Source organism: Garra rufa, chromosome 21 (genome assembly GCF_049309525.1).
Source record: "Garra rufa chromosome 21, GarRuf1.0, whole genome shotgun sequence".
Taxonomy (NCBI): domain Eukaryota; kingdom Metazoa; phylum Chordata; class Actinopteri; order Cypriniformes; family Cyprinidae; genus Garra; species Garra rufa.
In genome coordinates, this window is record NC_133381.1 from 13,454,026 (window position 1) to 13,470,045 (window position 16,020).

The 16,020-nt window shown below is 34.4% G+C and overlaps 1 protein-coding gene across 1 annotated transcript in view; it reads right to left on the reverse strand.

Annotated features, from left to right (window-relative positions):
- Positions 1-465: 465 nt before the first annotated feature.
- The window catches only part of adck1 (aarF domain containing kinase 1), a 107,103-nt gene continuing 91,548 nt past the window's right edge, over positions 466-16,020 (reverse strand). The window contains exons 7-8 of the mRNA XM_073827393.1: positions 10,646-10,839; positions 466-1,096 (exon numbers count right to left, since the gene is read on the reverse strand). Of these exons, the coding sequence (XP_073683494.1) occupies positions 928-1,096; positions 10,646-10,839 (363 nt within the window). The 3' untranslated portion in view covers positions 466-927. The remainder of the gene's footprint in view (positions 1,097-10,645; positions 10,840-16,020) is intronic.

The window sequence follows — 16,020 nt, forward strand, 5'->3', positions numbered from 1 at the left end:
GTCGGGTTTTTCAAAAAATGCAAAATACCCCAAAATTTCGCCAGGGTTATGAATGATTTCGTACTTTTAATCGCTGTAGTAACCCCGTCAGGCCGATTGGGCCGAGTCTGAGTGACGTTGTAGACAGTGTGAGTACTACCATCCCTCCAAGTTTCAAGTCTCTACGACTTACGGTTTGGTCTGCCTGATCAGTTTTACGTGGAGATTGCTGATTCTTGGCCATTCTAACAATTACAAGCTACGTGCTTGAACCCCTAAAAAGAATAATAAATTACTTTTTTTCTTTCAAAGCTTGACAGCCCTTAGGTCATCCTACACTTATATGCAACAAACTGAGAAGCGTTTACGTTATTTAAACCTTCATCTGTTGTGTTCCATGTGAAAAATGCATGTGTTGGTTCACAGATGAATAAATATAATGTGACTGAAAAAATAAAAAGGAAACCCGCAAACAAACACGAAAAATAAAAATGCTCCCATTTATTGATCCAGCATGACAAATAAACCAGTTTTGCTGTAAAAAATCTAATGAAAGTCCCAAAATAAATTAATTATAATGTTTATATTATGCTTTAACTGTTACAATGAAATGTTTGCGATGTTCTGAAATCTGAAGGAATGTAAAATGAAGAATTTCCATGAAGTGTTGAATCCAGAAGCGAATTCACAAGTCTGAGATACTGCATGATACAAACTTACAGTACTGTGATAAATATCATTTGGATGCTTTAAAAGAAAGTAAACATGCATGGAGACAGATACTGACCACATGATCAATCACCTTTCATGACTATGGCTGTCTGTTAAGTTACAAAAACGACTGTTACTTTTAGCTCTCATTAAAAACAGTCCATGATTAACCCTACAATGCACTTGGGCAGTGTGTTGAGTTTAATGCAGAGGGTGTAATGGCCTGATTCAAGGCTATCAGGGAGTGTAGGGCAGGCAGTAGAAGAGGTAACAGACCCATCTGGCCAACATGGAGCTGCGGAGCCACATCCCAAGTTCATACAGATCTATCTGGCACAAAGACCAACGCTCAGACAGAGAGATCTGCAGTCGCCTGGTCCGAGACTTTGTTTTACTCCTCTTGTGTCTAAAAGAGGGACACAGAGACACAGAGAAAGATGAGGTGAGATTACACTGGTTAAAGTAAGTTGGCTGTAAATGATTCAGATTGTGTTGGCTCGGGCTTCACGGTATAAGTGAGGACTTTAGACAGACCGCACTAGGTCATGTAATATTAACAGTGTGAGCGAGAGACAGAGAGAGACAGCAGTGTCAAGGCCGTAGTACTGTAAGTGGGATATCCTTGGGGGGAAAACAATGACTCCTCCGCTCTCCTGAATGCATCTCACGTTGTCACAGTGAACAGCTTTGAACTGACAAACAGTAAGTGAAATCGCATTCATTTCCTTACACGTTCCCTTGGGAAAAATTAAAGACGAGGGGAGTGAGAAATAAGAGTAGGGTCATGGTGAAATTTGCTTTTAATTTTTGAGTTTTCAAAGCTTTTTGAGCTGGACAAGTTTGACTTTTCAGACCGTTGCTGCTGTGTCAGACTGGAGATGTCACACTGTGGTATCATTTCCACCCTCTGACAGGAGCACAGCGACAGCACGAACAGAATACAGGCTGAAAACAGAAAGAAGGGACTGATGGGAACCCAGGAGTCAGTCACGAATCGTCACCTGTCCTACTTTGCCTGAAACCTTGCAAAAAAAATGTCAACAGTAACTTGTTGCATGCTGAACACACAGAGTCCAAAGGTTTTTTGTCAGACCTGCCAAATCTAGGAGAATTGAGCTGGAAAAATAGCTCTTACTTATTTCTTACTGGTCACATATATATATTTGATCAAATTGCATTTATTATTTATTTAACATATTAAATATATTAATATATTATTTGATCAAAAATACAGTAAAACTATAGGAGCTTGTTCCACCATGGGAGAAAAACTTATTAAAGCTAATTGCATTTTTTTTAATCTCTCAATTCTGACTTTCCCTTCTTGCAATTCTGAGATATAAACTCACAATTCTGAAATAAAAGGTGAGAACTGAAACAAAGTGAGAATTGTAAATGTAAATTTGTTTATTCGTAAGGAAAATCGTTAATAGCTTGCACAACTGCAAGATATAAATTAATTCTGAGAAAAAAAAGTCTGAATTGTGAGGTCAAAAAGTATAAAAATGTAAGATTTTTTATTCCATAGTGGAAACAAGCTTCCATAAAATATAAAAAAAAAAACGTATAAAGATAATATTTAACAATTTAACCTGCTTTCTATTTTTTATTTAGCTAATATTATGAAATATTATTACAATTTAACCTGTTTTCTATAAAACATAACTACCCGTGATGGCACAGCTAATGTAATAAATTAATAAATTATGCACTGAATTAAAAGTTTGGGTTCGGTAAGTTTTTTAAAAATGTTTTTGAAGCAAAAGGCTGCATTTATTTGATCAAAAATACAGTAAAACTTTGTAAGCATTTTTCCAAATCTGAGATATAAACCCAGAAATGCACCATATAAACTCAGAAATGTGAGATATACACTCAAAATTGCATGCAATAAAATCATAATTCGGAGAAAAAAAGAGGTCCGAATCAAAACATAAAAAGTCAGAATTGTGAGATGTAAATTCAGTTCATAACTCACAACTCCAAGATATAAATTTATTCTAATTTAAAAAAAAAAAGTCTTAATTGTGAGGAAAAAGTCAGAAATGTAAGATAAACAATTACCTTATTTTTATTTTTATATTTTTATTTTTTTATGGTGGAAACAAGCTTACATTAAAAAAACCTTCTTAACATAATATTGTGCTGCATTTTTTTGATCAATAAGTAAAACTATGGAAGCATGTTTCCACCATGGGATAAAAACTTTTTTTTTTTTTTTTTTTTTTTGTATTTCTGACTTCTCCCCCTGTAATTCTGAGATAAACTACAACATATAAACCCAGAAATGTGAGATATAAACTCAAAAAATAAAATCACAATTCTGCGAAAAAACAGCAAAACGTGAAAAAGGTCAGAATTGTGAGATGCAAATTCACATTTAAAATTGTATAACTTGCAACTTCAAGATGTAAATTCATTCTGAGAAAAAAAGAAAAGTTTGAATTGTGAGAAAAAGTCAGAAATGTAAGATAAAAAGTCAAAATTACCTTATTTTTTATTCCTTATTGTTTTATTAAACAAGCTTCCATAAAAAAAGTAAAAAAAAAAACAAACAAAACACTTATACAGTAATATTGTGAAATATTACTACAATTTAAGCTGTTTTTATTTTTGTTTCTTGATTCATTTTTACAATTTTAGTTTGGTTTAACAGCTGAATTATTTTATTTTATTGATTGTTGTGCAACAAAAGGCTGTATTTATTTGATCAAAAACACAGTAAAATTGTGGAAACATGTTTTCACCATGGAAAAAAAGCTTAAAAAAGGTAATTTTGGTCTCATATTTGTGACTTCTCCCCTTGTAATTCTGAGATATAATCTAATAAATGCAGCATATACATTTAGAAATGTGAGATATAAACTTTGCAAGAATTGAATTGAAACAAAAAAAGTGGTAAAGTAAAAGTCGACGTAGATTCGCAATCACAAGTTTACAACTTGCAACTGCAAGATATAAAAAGGAAAAGAAAAAGTGTCTAAATCGTGTTATTATTGTTATTATTAAACCTGTTATTATTCATTTATTTTTTTACCATATATTAAAACATAACTTGTTCCAATTTGGCACATTTATTTTATTTTTTTTATTTATTGTGGAAACTGATACATATGCTTTCTTTCTTTTTTCCAAGATTCTATTGTAACATGTCTGTACAGTTACTTTTGATCAATTTGATCCATCCTCCTGAATATAAATATTATTTTCTTTCAAAAAAATATATTACTGACCCCAAACATTTGAACAGTAGTGTAATATATGCATGTGTAATTGATTCAATTATAGCCAAAGCCAATTATTACATGTGGCACTACAGCTAGTTTTGCATCCTGCAGGTGTATATTTAGAGTATTACTTTGTGTATCATGTGAATTATCCATATTGAATATATCAAAATGAGATATAGTAGATGTTGTCACAGCTGAGCAGGAGATGAATTATTAACCCAGCTCAGCGAGAGGTCTTTCAGTCTCTGTCTGTCCCTGCGAGCGGACAGAGAATGACAGAAGCACTGAACCCAGAATGCAACTCCACTCCTCCAACTCCACTCCTCCTCGTTTTTCATTACCCTGATCACCCGATATGTCCGAAACCTGAAAATGACTACCTTCACAGGAAGCGGCATTAATGCACATTTCAAAAACAATATATCATAACATCCTGCATCATCTAGCAAATTTCTGAGAGCCGCATAAATGCATCTTTGCTGCGTTATGATATCTAACAACCCTATGTGGGCGGCTCAGTGGTTGGTAGAAAGAATAAAGATGCAGTCTGATGGAGGGGCTGAAAAAACTTAATGTCAATTATCGAAACCAAAAAACAAAAAACGATTTGCTTGGTTAAGACTAAAGCTCACTTGAAGTTGCTTTCCCATTATGGCAGAATTACTGTAATTACAAAATGGCAACTCAGAGATCAAATATTCTTTCTGGGAAAGTATTTATTTCTAGGGACGCAACCACAATGCCAAAACTCTTAAAATATCAGATTTAGTACATCACAAATAGATTTTTTTAAAAGGTTTTTAAGTGAGTGGTTATTTACTTTAAAAATGGCAGCAAGTGCGCACAAATTCTGAGCTCAATAACTTTCATTAATAAACACTAAACATCTTTGCATCATGTATTTAAAAGATCACGGTAAGAAATGTCATTAAACTTTATTTATATTTATATTTTAAAGGGGACATATCATGTGTTTAAGTGCTATAATTGCGTCCCCGGTGCATCTAACTAGAAGACATGAAAAAGGACAACCCAGTAATACATTTTGGTAAGCCTTTCTCTGCAAGCATGTAAAAAGGGGATCTTATTATAATGTAACCACCCCTTAATCTGCATGTTTCCACCTACAGCAAAGCATGCTAACTATTCTGTCGTTGGCTGCACAGACGAGCACAGAACACTATTTAGAGTCCCAGCCTCAGAGGAGACAAGAGAGCAGTGGATTTATTGATTTATTTACTGTATATTACACTGCTGCCACACAGATTTAATATAAACATGCGATTTCTTACTCAGCGGTTTACCTTCACAAACATAATCAACTGTTTTTGTAACTCATGTGTGTTTTTAACATAAACCTGTGTGTATTTGGCCGTTTAAGCGCAATAAGACATGAAAGAGAACTTAGTTTAGTACTCACATGCTGAGTGACAGCCGCTTTCTGTGCACATGTGCTGCGGATGTGTGCACTCAGAAAACCTTATATCTGTTTAAGTTTAAACTAATGTGGCTTAAAAATGCATGATTTTAGTGCGGTAGACATGATAATCAAAACCATGAGTTTAAGCTGTAAATGCACAGTCCTATTCTGGAAAAGGGGGTGGGGAGCAGCAGCTCATTTGCATTTAAAAAAACATGCACGAAAACAGCGTGTCTCTGCTATTACTCAAAATAGGCATTTTTTTAATTATATAATAAATGATCTGTGGGGTATTTTGAGATGTAACTTTACAGAGGACACCTGAGACTTATATTACACTACATATTGTAAAAAGGGGCATAATAGGTCTCCTTTAAAGAAGTTCACTTCCAGAACAAAAATTTACAAATAATTTACTCACTCACTTGTCATCCAAGATGTTCATGTCTTTCTTTCTTCAGTCGTAAAGAAAACATTTTAGAATTTATCTCCATATAGTGGACCTCTATGGCGCCCACGAGTTTGAACTTCCAAATTGCAGTTTAAATGCAGCTCTAAATGATCCCAGCTGAGGAAGAAGGGTCTTATCTAGCAAAACGATTGGTTATTTTCTAAAAAATATTAACAATTTATATACTTTTTAACCGCAAATGCTTGTCTTGTCTAGCTCTGCGTGTACTCTGTGTATTCCGGTTCATGACAGTTAGGGTATGTTGAAAAACTCCCATTTCATTTTCTCCTCCAACTTCAAAATCGTCCTACATCGCTGCAGATGTACGTGCAAAGAAGATTTTGAAGTTGGAGGAAAATGAAAATGAAAATGAGATGGGAGTTTTTCGACATACCTTGAACAGGAATACACAGATTACACGCAGAGCTAGACACAACGAGCATTTGAGGTTAAAAAGTATATAAATTGTATTATTTTTGGAAAAAAACCTGGTTGTTTTGCCAGATAAGACCCTTCTTCCTCAACTGGGATCGTTTAGAGCCCTTTGAAGCTGCATTTAAACTGCATTTTGGTAGTTCAAACTCGCGGACACCATAGAAGTCATCAAAAAACATAATTTCTCTACGACTGAAGAAATAAAGACATGAACAGCTTGGATGACAAGGGGGTGAGTAAATTATCTATAAATTTTTGCCCTGGAAATGAACTTCTCCTTTAATGGACATGCACTACAGATTTGTTAATCACTCCACAGGCTAATATAGTATTTAGAATTATTAATGAAAGATATTACATAGTGTTACTCAAATACTAATTGAAGGACTCGTGATTAGTCTGATTAATTACTCAGAGCTCTTTAAATGCTGAAGTGCTGAAGTAACTAGCATTTATGGTTCATACTTAAGTAGCTGCTAGCAGCTATGCTTTAATAAAGTTAACCAATTAATTACCTACATAGGCTGTGTGTTACAATGATATTAATTAAAGTTTATGATTATCCCAGTAATTTCACCTTCATAAATGTTGTTATAGACTGTGGCAGACCAGGTTTAAGCAAGTTATACGTTTGTTAGAAAGTGGTTCATCGCATTTTACCCATCACCTCATATGCTGAAATCAACTTTGATTAACAAAGGCTAAGCAAATTTGTAAACGGATGTAACATGTAAAAGAAAAGATGTCTTTTTCTTCTAATTTCCTCCAGACACCATTAAGTATTTCGAAAAGCGCAGGGACACCTCCAGAAGCGTGATCACGTGGATTGCATTAGTCACTTGTAAAGTGAAGCTGAAAATAATACTTAACAGTGTGAGGCTACAGAATGAATGCTAATGTCACTTCGCTTTCATGGGGAGACTAAGAAAAATAACCTAATTTCTTCATGACGTTGCTTCACGGAGTGTCTGTTTCAAAGAAAAGTGAGTGGGCTGTATAGACTACAAAGAAAGAACATAACTCATAATTCTGTTCTTTAAAGAAATAGTTCACTCAAAGATGAAAATTCGGTCATTATTTACTCACCTTCAAGAGTTAGTTCACCCAAATATGAAAATTCTGTCATTAATGACTCACCCTCATGTCATTCCAAACCTATAATATCTTTGTTCATTTTCAGAACACAAATTAAGATATTTTTGATGAAATCCGAGAACTTTCGGACTCTGCATAGACAAGGCCCAGAAAGGTTCTTTGTGCACAATAAGCATTCTCGTAGATTCATAAAATTAATGGTGAATCACTGATTTCACTGTTTTAACGATGTCCTTAGTAGCTTTCTGGGCCTTGAACGTGTAATTGTGTTTATGTCTATTTACGGTCAGAAAGCTTTTGGATTTAATCAAAAATATATTGCTTTGTTTTCCAAAGACAAACAAAAGTCTTACGGGTTTTGAACAACATAAGGGTGATTAATTAATGACAGAATTTGCATTTTTGTGTCAACTATCCCTTTCATATCGATTCAAACAAGTATGCTGTTAGTTTTATCTATTTGACACAAAAGCACTAAGGTCTGAGTCATTTTGTAGACAGTTCAGTCACCAGAGCTCCAAAAACGACAAAAACACCATAAAAGCACCATAAAAGTGGTCTATGTGACTGAAGCACAGTTTTCCAAGCCATTTTAGAGTCCCATTTTCGAATGCTGGATACAGGCACAGGCTAGATGCAAGATTTTCTCTTCAAATCTGTTTTATGAAGTCAGAAGACCTTGAAAATCAAGTTGTTTGAACTATTTTATCCTTTTTGGAGCTTTTTGGTGTTCTTGTTGTATGACAAGTCTTGCGTAACAATTTTTGAAAAATGTCTGCTTTTGTGCTCCACAGATAAAAAAGAAAGCCTTGCAGGTTTGAGGGTGAGTAAATGATGGTAGAATTTTCATTTTTGGATGAACTATTCCTACGGCTTGTACTATAAAAACCTAACTCACCGTAATAGATGATACCGCAAACATTTCAGCTCCCATCAAACTAAATCAGTGTGTGATGGTCCGGTTACTTCTCTAGGTCTGTCTTTTTCTTTCTGCTGTGTCTGTGAGCATGGCAATTGGTAATGGATTTTAGATTCTGCATTCTGCACTTTGCTGCCATTTGGTTTTAATAAAGAGGCGGTGAGGCAGACGACATTGAGTTTCATGTCTGGGTGCTTCTTTCTTTCTGTATCGTGCTGAAATCCTTTACGAGCAGAAGTGAGCGTCTCGGCGCTGACAACTGTCAGGAGCCCTCCTTCAAATCCGAACGATTTTCTCCTCCAATCATCGTGTTCTTCATTAGAATGGTGAGAATAAATCAATATGATCACTGCTCACTGCTGCGGAAAGTACAATATAGTACAATACAGTGGCATTCATTTCAGGGTGAGGGGCTGGTAAGTCATGCGCCTGTGTGTCTGAGTGCATTTAAATGCTTTGTGAGGTCCCACAGAGTCTGCTTAAATGAACAAGAGTTCCTGCTGCGTGTGGGATAGTGTCTGTGGGTTACTAGTGTGAGAGAGATGACACTGTCTTTGAGCACTGAGATGACATCAGGGACTTGTGCTCCAGAGCAGACACACAGAGATGAGCCAATGAGAGCCCACTGAACAGCGAGAATGAGGCGTTTAAGAGCAGACACACTCCTGATGTGTGGGAACCGGTTTGTTTAGATGCTGAAAGTCTAACCTTGTGACTATTCTAGTAATACATAAAATGGTGTTCAAAAGTTTGGGATCTGTAAGATTTTTAATTCTCTTATGCTCATCAAGGCTGTGTTTACTTGATCAAAAATACAGAAAAAACAGTAATATTGTGGAATATTATTCTAGTTTAACATAATGCTTTTTTATATATATATTTATATATATATATTCCTCAGATGCAAAGCAGAATTTTCAGCAGCCGTTACTCCAGTCTTCAGTGTTACGTGATCCTTTAGAAATCATTTTAATATGCTAATTTATTATTAGTGCTGCTTAATAATTGTTTTGAAACCTTTGATTCTTTTTCAGGATTCTTTGATGAATACAAAGTTTAAAAGAGCAGCATTTATTCAAAATATAAATCTTTTCTAACAATATATGTCTTTGGTATCATTTTTTATCAACTGAACACATCCTTGGTGAATAAAAAATAAAAATAAAAATGACCACAAACTTTTAAATTGTAGTTTATATTGTTACCAAAGATTTCTTTTTATCTTTTTTTTTTTTTTACTTTTTATTTATGTTATTTATCACAGGTTCCAACAAATATTAAGCAGCACAACTGTTTTCAACATTGATAATAAATCAGTATATTAGAATGATTTCTGTATGTGACACTAAAGACTGGAGTAATGATGCTGAAAATTCAGCTTTGCATCACAGAAATAAATCACATTTTGCAGTATATTCACACAGAAATGATACATTACATTTAAATAATAAAAAGCATAAGAATATTCCTTAAAAAACATTAAAGATCGTACTAATCCCAAACTTTTGAACGGTCAAAAGTTTACACCCCCCTTTCAGAATCTGCAAAATGTGAATTATTTTACCGAAATAAGAGGGATCATACAAAATGCATGTTATTGTTTATTTAGTACTGACCTGACTATCACAGAAGGTTCAAACACTCACTGATGCTCCAGAGGGAAAAACCATGCATTAAGAGCCAAGGGGTGAAAACCTTTGAAAAGAATGAAAAATTTTCTTATTTTGCCTAAATATCATATTTTTTCATTTAGTAATGCCCTTCAGAGGCTACATAAGAAAGTTACGTTTCCCAGAAGACAAAATAAGTTAAATTTACCCTGATATTCAAATTCAAAAAGTTTTCACCCCCGGCTCTTAATGGGTGGTTTTCCTTCTGGAGCATCAGTGAGTGTTTGAACCTTCTGTAATAGTTGCAAATGAGTCCTTCAGCTGTCCTCAGTGTGAAAAGATGGATCTTAATATCATACAGTAATTGTTGGAAAGGGTTCAAATACACAAAAATGCTGAAAATCAAAAAATTGTGGGACCCAAAGATGTTTTCTGAAGAACAGCAAGCAGTTTAACTGTTCAGGACAAACAAGGGACTCATGAACAAAAAAAACAAAAAACAGCTGTGGATCATTCAGGTAACAACACAGTATCAAGAATCAAGGGGATGTAAACTTTTGAATGGGGTCATTTTTTATTTTTTTTAATCAATAATTTTATTATTTTCTCTTGTGGACTAATATGTAAACATCTTTTATGTTAAATATCTTATTCAGGTCAGTACTAAATAAACAATAACATGCATTTTGTATGATCCCTCTTATTTTGGTAAAATAATTAACATTTTGCAGATTCTGATACAGTATAAACAAACTTGTGGACCACAAACAAGACATCAAAATGCACCATTTTTACCTGGCAATGGCACGCGTACAGCAGCGGGACATATTGATGAAGGAGCTGGAGCTGGCTCTAGTCTGCAGGATAGTCTCGATGCCTCTCAGCAGGTCGTTGGTTTTCAGAAGCAGCAGCATCTGTCGGGGAACCCTGTTCAGCAGCTCACTGATCTGAGGGAGGTATAGCGCCGCATTCGTTCGGATCTCCACATCCTGAGAGGTTCAGTAAAACAAAACAGTGCTGTTAAAAGATAACACTATATTATGAGTATATTAATATGATTATACTCAACAGAATGACCAGTATATTCTTCAAAAATGGGTCTTTTGTGTTCCACAGATAAAAAAAGTAATTCATATTGGTTTATAATGACATTTAAATAAATAATGAGAGAAATTTAATTTCAGGCCTACTCTTTTGAGTAGACTACATAAGAGATGATCTCTAGCCTTGTCTTTCTAAAGGCACACCCACCTAAATAAGTTATTAAAATCTTCAGTATTAGGGGGCAGAGTGCAGAGAAGAGTGTGTGTGTGTGTGTGTGTGTGTGTGTGTGTGTGTGTATGAGAGAGAGAGAGAGAGAGAGAGAGAGAGCAGGGTGCAGGGAAATGGAGTAGCTTATTTCACAGACAACTGAGAAACTAAGTGCTTGAAACTGCGACTGTGAAGATTAGCTATTTCGGCTGTGTCACTTCAGCAACATCAGCCCCCCGAGTTGATACTCCCGGCAAATTTTTATTAGTAATCAGGCATGAAGACCTCCTTTTCTCCCCCTGCCTCACTGGAAAAAATAAGATCCCACAAGATGTCAACAGTAGCCACATTTAAGTCCAGGCTGTAAGCAGATCTTTATACCTGTGCATCTGACTAAGCAGTATGCTGTACCTCATTTTACTTACGCGGCATTATTTCATATTTTATTACATTATTGTATTTATTAATTCTTAATTATTTTACGTTTACTATTTATATATTTTTTTAAACTTATTTTATGCCCTTATTCAACTTTAAGTTTGACTGGAAATGCAGCATTTTACAACAAGAACAAGAACGATATAGTAAGCAGTTCATAATCGTATTAATTCCTAACTATGTATAAGCATTTCAGTATTTTTTTCGCATTAAGCATCTCAGACTAAAATTTAATTCAAAAATGTTTTAGCAAGATTTCTTTTTCAAACAGCTGCTGATTTTTAATGTCCTAATAATGCAGCACAACTGTTTTAACACTGATAATAAAAAAAAAATGTTTCTTGAGCAGCAAATCAGCATATTTGACTGATTTCTAAACATACATGTGACACTGGAGTAACAGCTGCTAAAAATTCAGCTCTGCCCATTACAGAAATAAATATTTCACAAGACATTATAAATGGTTATTTTAAATTGTAATAATATTTGTTGTTTTTACTGTATTTTTGGTTACATAAATGCCACCCTATTGAGAATAATAAAAAACATTTTTTTTTAAATTATCAACCAAATTTAGTATACAGTACAATACCAGTCAAAAGGTTTTGAACAGTCTGCTCACCAAGCCTGCATTTATTTGATTCAAAGTACAGTGAAAACAGTACAATTTTGAAATATTTTTACTATTTAAAATAACTTTCTATTTGAATATATTTTAAAATGTAATTTAATCCTGTGAATTTTTAGCATCATTACTCCAGTCACATGATCCTTTAGAAATCATTCTAATATTCTGATTTGCTGCTCCAAAAATATTTATTAATATTATTATTGTGTTGAAAACAGCAGTAGAATATTTTTTAGGTTTCTTTGATAAATAGAAGGTTTATAAGAACTGAAATCTTTTGTAGCATTATAAATATCTTTATCATCACTTTTGATCAATTTAAAGCATCCTCGCTAAATAAAAGTATTAATTTCTATAATTAAACAATTAATTATAGAAATAAATATGATACTGACTCCAAGCTTTTGAATGGTATAGTGTATAATTTTACAAAACCTTTTTATTTTAGATAAATGCTGATCTTTGGGTCTTTCTATTCATTAAAGAATCTTAAAAAAATGTGCTCAACTGTTTAAATATTTATATATAATATTTAGCTTTGATCAGAGGAATAAATTAAATTTTAAAATATATTCAAATAGAAAACAGTTGTTTTAAATAGTTAAAATATTTTCAAGACTTCTTTAAAAACATTAAAAATCTTTTGACTGGTAGTGTATATAGTAAATGTTAAAAACTATGCTACACAAAAATGAGGGAAAATGAACAATAATGAACAACTAAATATAGACACTGACAGTACAAACAAAACACACTTGCTTTAATGAAAATCTGTGGACTCTAGTTCAGCTGAGGTTTGACAACAGCAGCAATTTGCATTAACAGCTATTAATTCCACTGACCAGCAGACCAAGTGATTAAAATCACAGTTCACAATTAACAATCACAAACCTCGATTAAGGCAATTAAACTTCATTTAGTCCCTGCCAAAGCATAAGCCTACAGTACCACAAAGTTACAACGTTGTCACAAAGCACAAAGAGCTTTATAACTGCGAGTACTAATTTAGATTTACCCAGAACCCAAAATGTGCTTCATTCAAGGACCACTGATATAAATTCTAATAGCACATGTTTAAAAATCAAAACTGATACTATATTATACGAATCAGTAGCCTAGTGGTTAAAGATCTGGACTAGTAACTAAAAGGCTGCATGTTGAAAGCCGACAAGAAGCTGGGGTTGTTCCAGATAATGTTCTTTTGAAACATGTTTAAACTCTCTATAAAGCAAAATGATAGGGTTACACTACATATGGGCTGTGACGGCACTGAAGTATTTTCTGCTCTCGGCTGTGCTGGGCTGTGGTGTGAAGAGCAGGCGAGGTGAATGTGACAGTAGGTGGGTTCGGCTGAACATTTCAGACATCCCGTGTCCTGTCCTGAAATAACCCAACAATAACCCAAAAGAATCATGAGGACAGAAGGGACCAACTACCCGAGTGCAAAACTCTCAATGAAATCTTCCTATACACACACATTAGATCATACTACCAAAATATAATAATAATGTATTGTGTTATGGTCCAATTGTTCATGCAAGCAGACCCTGATGGTATCACATGGGCATTTGTCCCACAGTTGGCATCGACCTGGTTGTGTCTGGCTCGATTTTACCCCAGGGCTAATTTATCCTGAGAGGGCTGGGAGCCAAGAGACATGTCTGGGGCCTGCAGAGACCCATGAAGACCCCCAGCAGCCCAGGGCCCACAACAAGCTGCTGCAACAGCCAGGACAGGTGTAGAGCTGCCTCAATGCCAAACACATGTCTCTGGAATAAAGGAGGCAGTGGCCATACAATATGTACCAGCAAGATGAGAAAACAGGCTCAGAGGAACAGAATGATCAAGAGAAAATAAAGGATAGATAATGCATAAAATCCACCCAGAAGAAACCGTCATCCTAAACCATGAGCGCATGAACACATGACCACCCACATTTATATATCAGAGCCTATTAGAAATTGGAAATAATATGGAATTTAACAATTTAAAGACAATATAATGAAAAACCAATAATTGACCTTAAATATTGGCTATATTAGATAACAATACTATATTTTTTTAAATAAAATACTTATATAAAAACTTCCCTCACAAGCCTTATAAGCAATATAACTAAACTGTATGCACTGTAGTTTTGATTCACTTGAAAGAACCGATTCATGAGAGTCACTTGTTTGCAAATTGGACTAAACTGGCCTCACTGTATGATTTTGATTCACTAAAATGAACCGAATCATAAGAGTCACTTGTTTGGAAATTAGACTACACTGGTTGCACTGTATGGTTTTAATTCACAAAAAGGAAACCGATTCATAAGAGTCACTTGTTTAGGAATTAGACTACACTGGTTACACTGTATGATTTTGATTCGCTAAAAGAAACTGATTCATAAGAGTCACTTGTTTAGGAATTTGACTACACTGATCGCACTGTATGTTTTTGATTCACTAAAAAGAACTGATTCATGAGAGTCACTTTTTTTGGTAATTGGAATACACTGATTGCACTGTATATTTATGATTCACTAAAATAAACCAATTCATAAAAGTCACTTGTCTTGGATATTGGACTAAACTGGTCGCACTGTATATTTTTGATTCACTAAAATGAACTGATTCATAAGTGTCACTTGTTTGGGAATTGGAATACACTTGATGCCCTGTATGTTTTTGATTCACTAAAAAGAACTGATTCATAAGAGTCACTTGTTTTGGAAATTGAACTAAACTGGTCTAATTTTATGGTTTTGATTCACTAAAATGAACCGATTCATTCCGAATCACTTGTTTGGGAATTGGAATACACTTGATGCCCTTTATGTTTTTGATTCACTAAAAAGAACTGATTCATAAGAGTCACTTGTTTTGGAAATTGAACTAAACTGGTCTAATTTTATGGTTTTGATTCACTAAAATGAACCGATTCATTCCGAGTCACATGTTTGGGAATTGGAATACACTTGATGTCGTGTATGTTTTTGATTCACTAAAATGAACCGATTCATTCCGAGTCACTTGTTTGGGAATTGGAATACACTTGATGCCCTGTATGTTTTTGATTCACTAAAATGAACCGATTCATTCCGAGTCACTTGTTTGGGAATTGGAATACACTTGATGTCGTGTATGTTTTTGATTCACTAAAATGAACCGATTCGTTCCGAGTCACTTGTTTGGGAATTGGAATACACTTGATGTCGTGTATGTTTTTGATTCACTAAAATGAACCGATTCATTCCGAGTCACTTGTTTGGGAATTGGAATACACTTGATGCCCTGTATGTTTTTGATTCACTAAAATGTACTGATTCATAAGAGTAACTTGTTTTGGAAATTGAACTAAACTGGCCTAATTGTATGGTTTTGATTCACTAAAATGAACCTAATCATAAGAGTCACTTGTTTGAGAATTGGAACACGCTGGATGCCCTGTATGTTTTTGATTGGCTAAAAAGAACTATAGTTTCTTAAAGTCATTCATTTAATAATCATTTGGACCACACTAGCTGCACTTTATGGTTTTGATTCACTAAAAAGAACAGTCTCAAAAGAGTCTACAGCCTACGAGAGTCTGACTACACTAGGCAACGCTTGGTTTATGGTGTAGATTCAGTTCCAGTATTTTTTTTAGTGCTCGGTTCTCGGTTTTGGTATGCAGTATTCAGGTATAGATGCTGGTCTGATAAACAACACTGACAAAAAAAAACTGGAACACAGAATGTAAGCCAACCACAACAGAAGCTGTTTATATACAGAAGAACATTACACAGATAATATTAACTAGTCATGCAAATGTAGATTCAGACTGCTTTGGGCATAAACTAACTTATTAAATAGATTTCAAGGAAAAA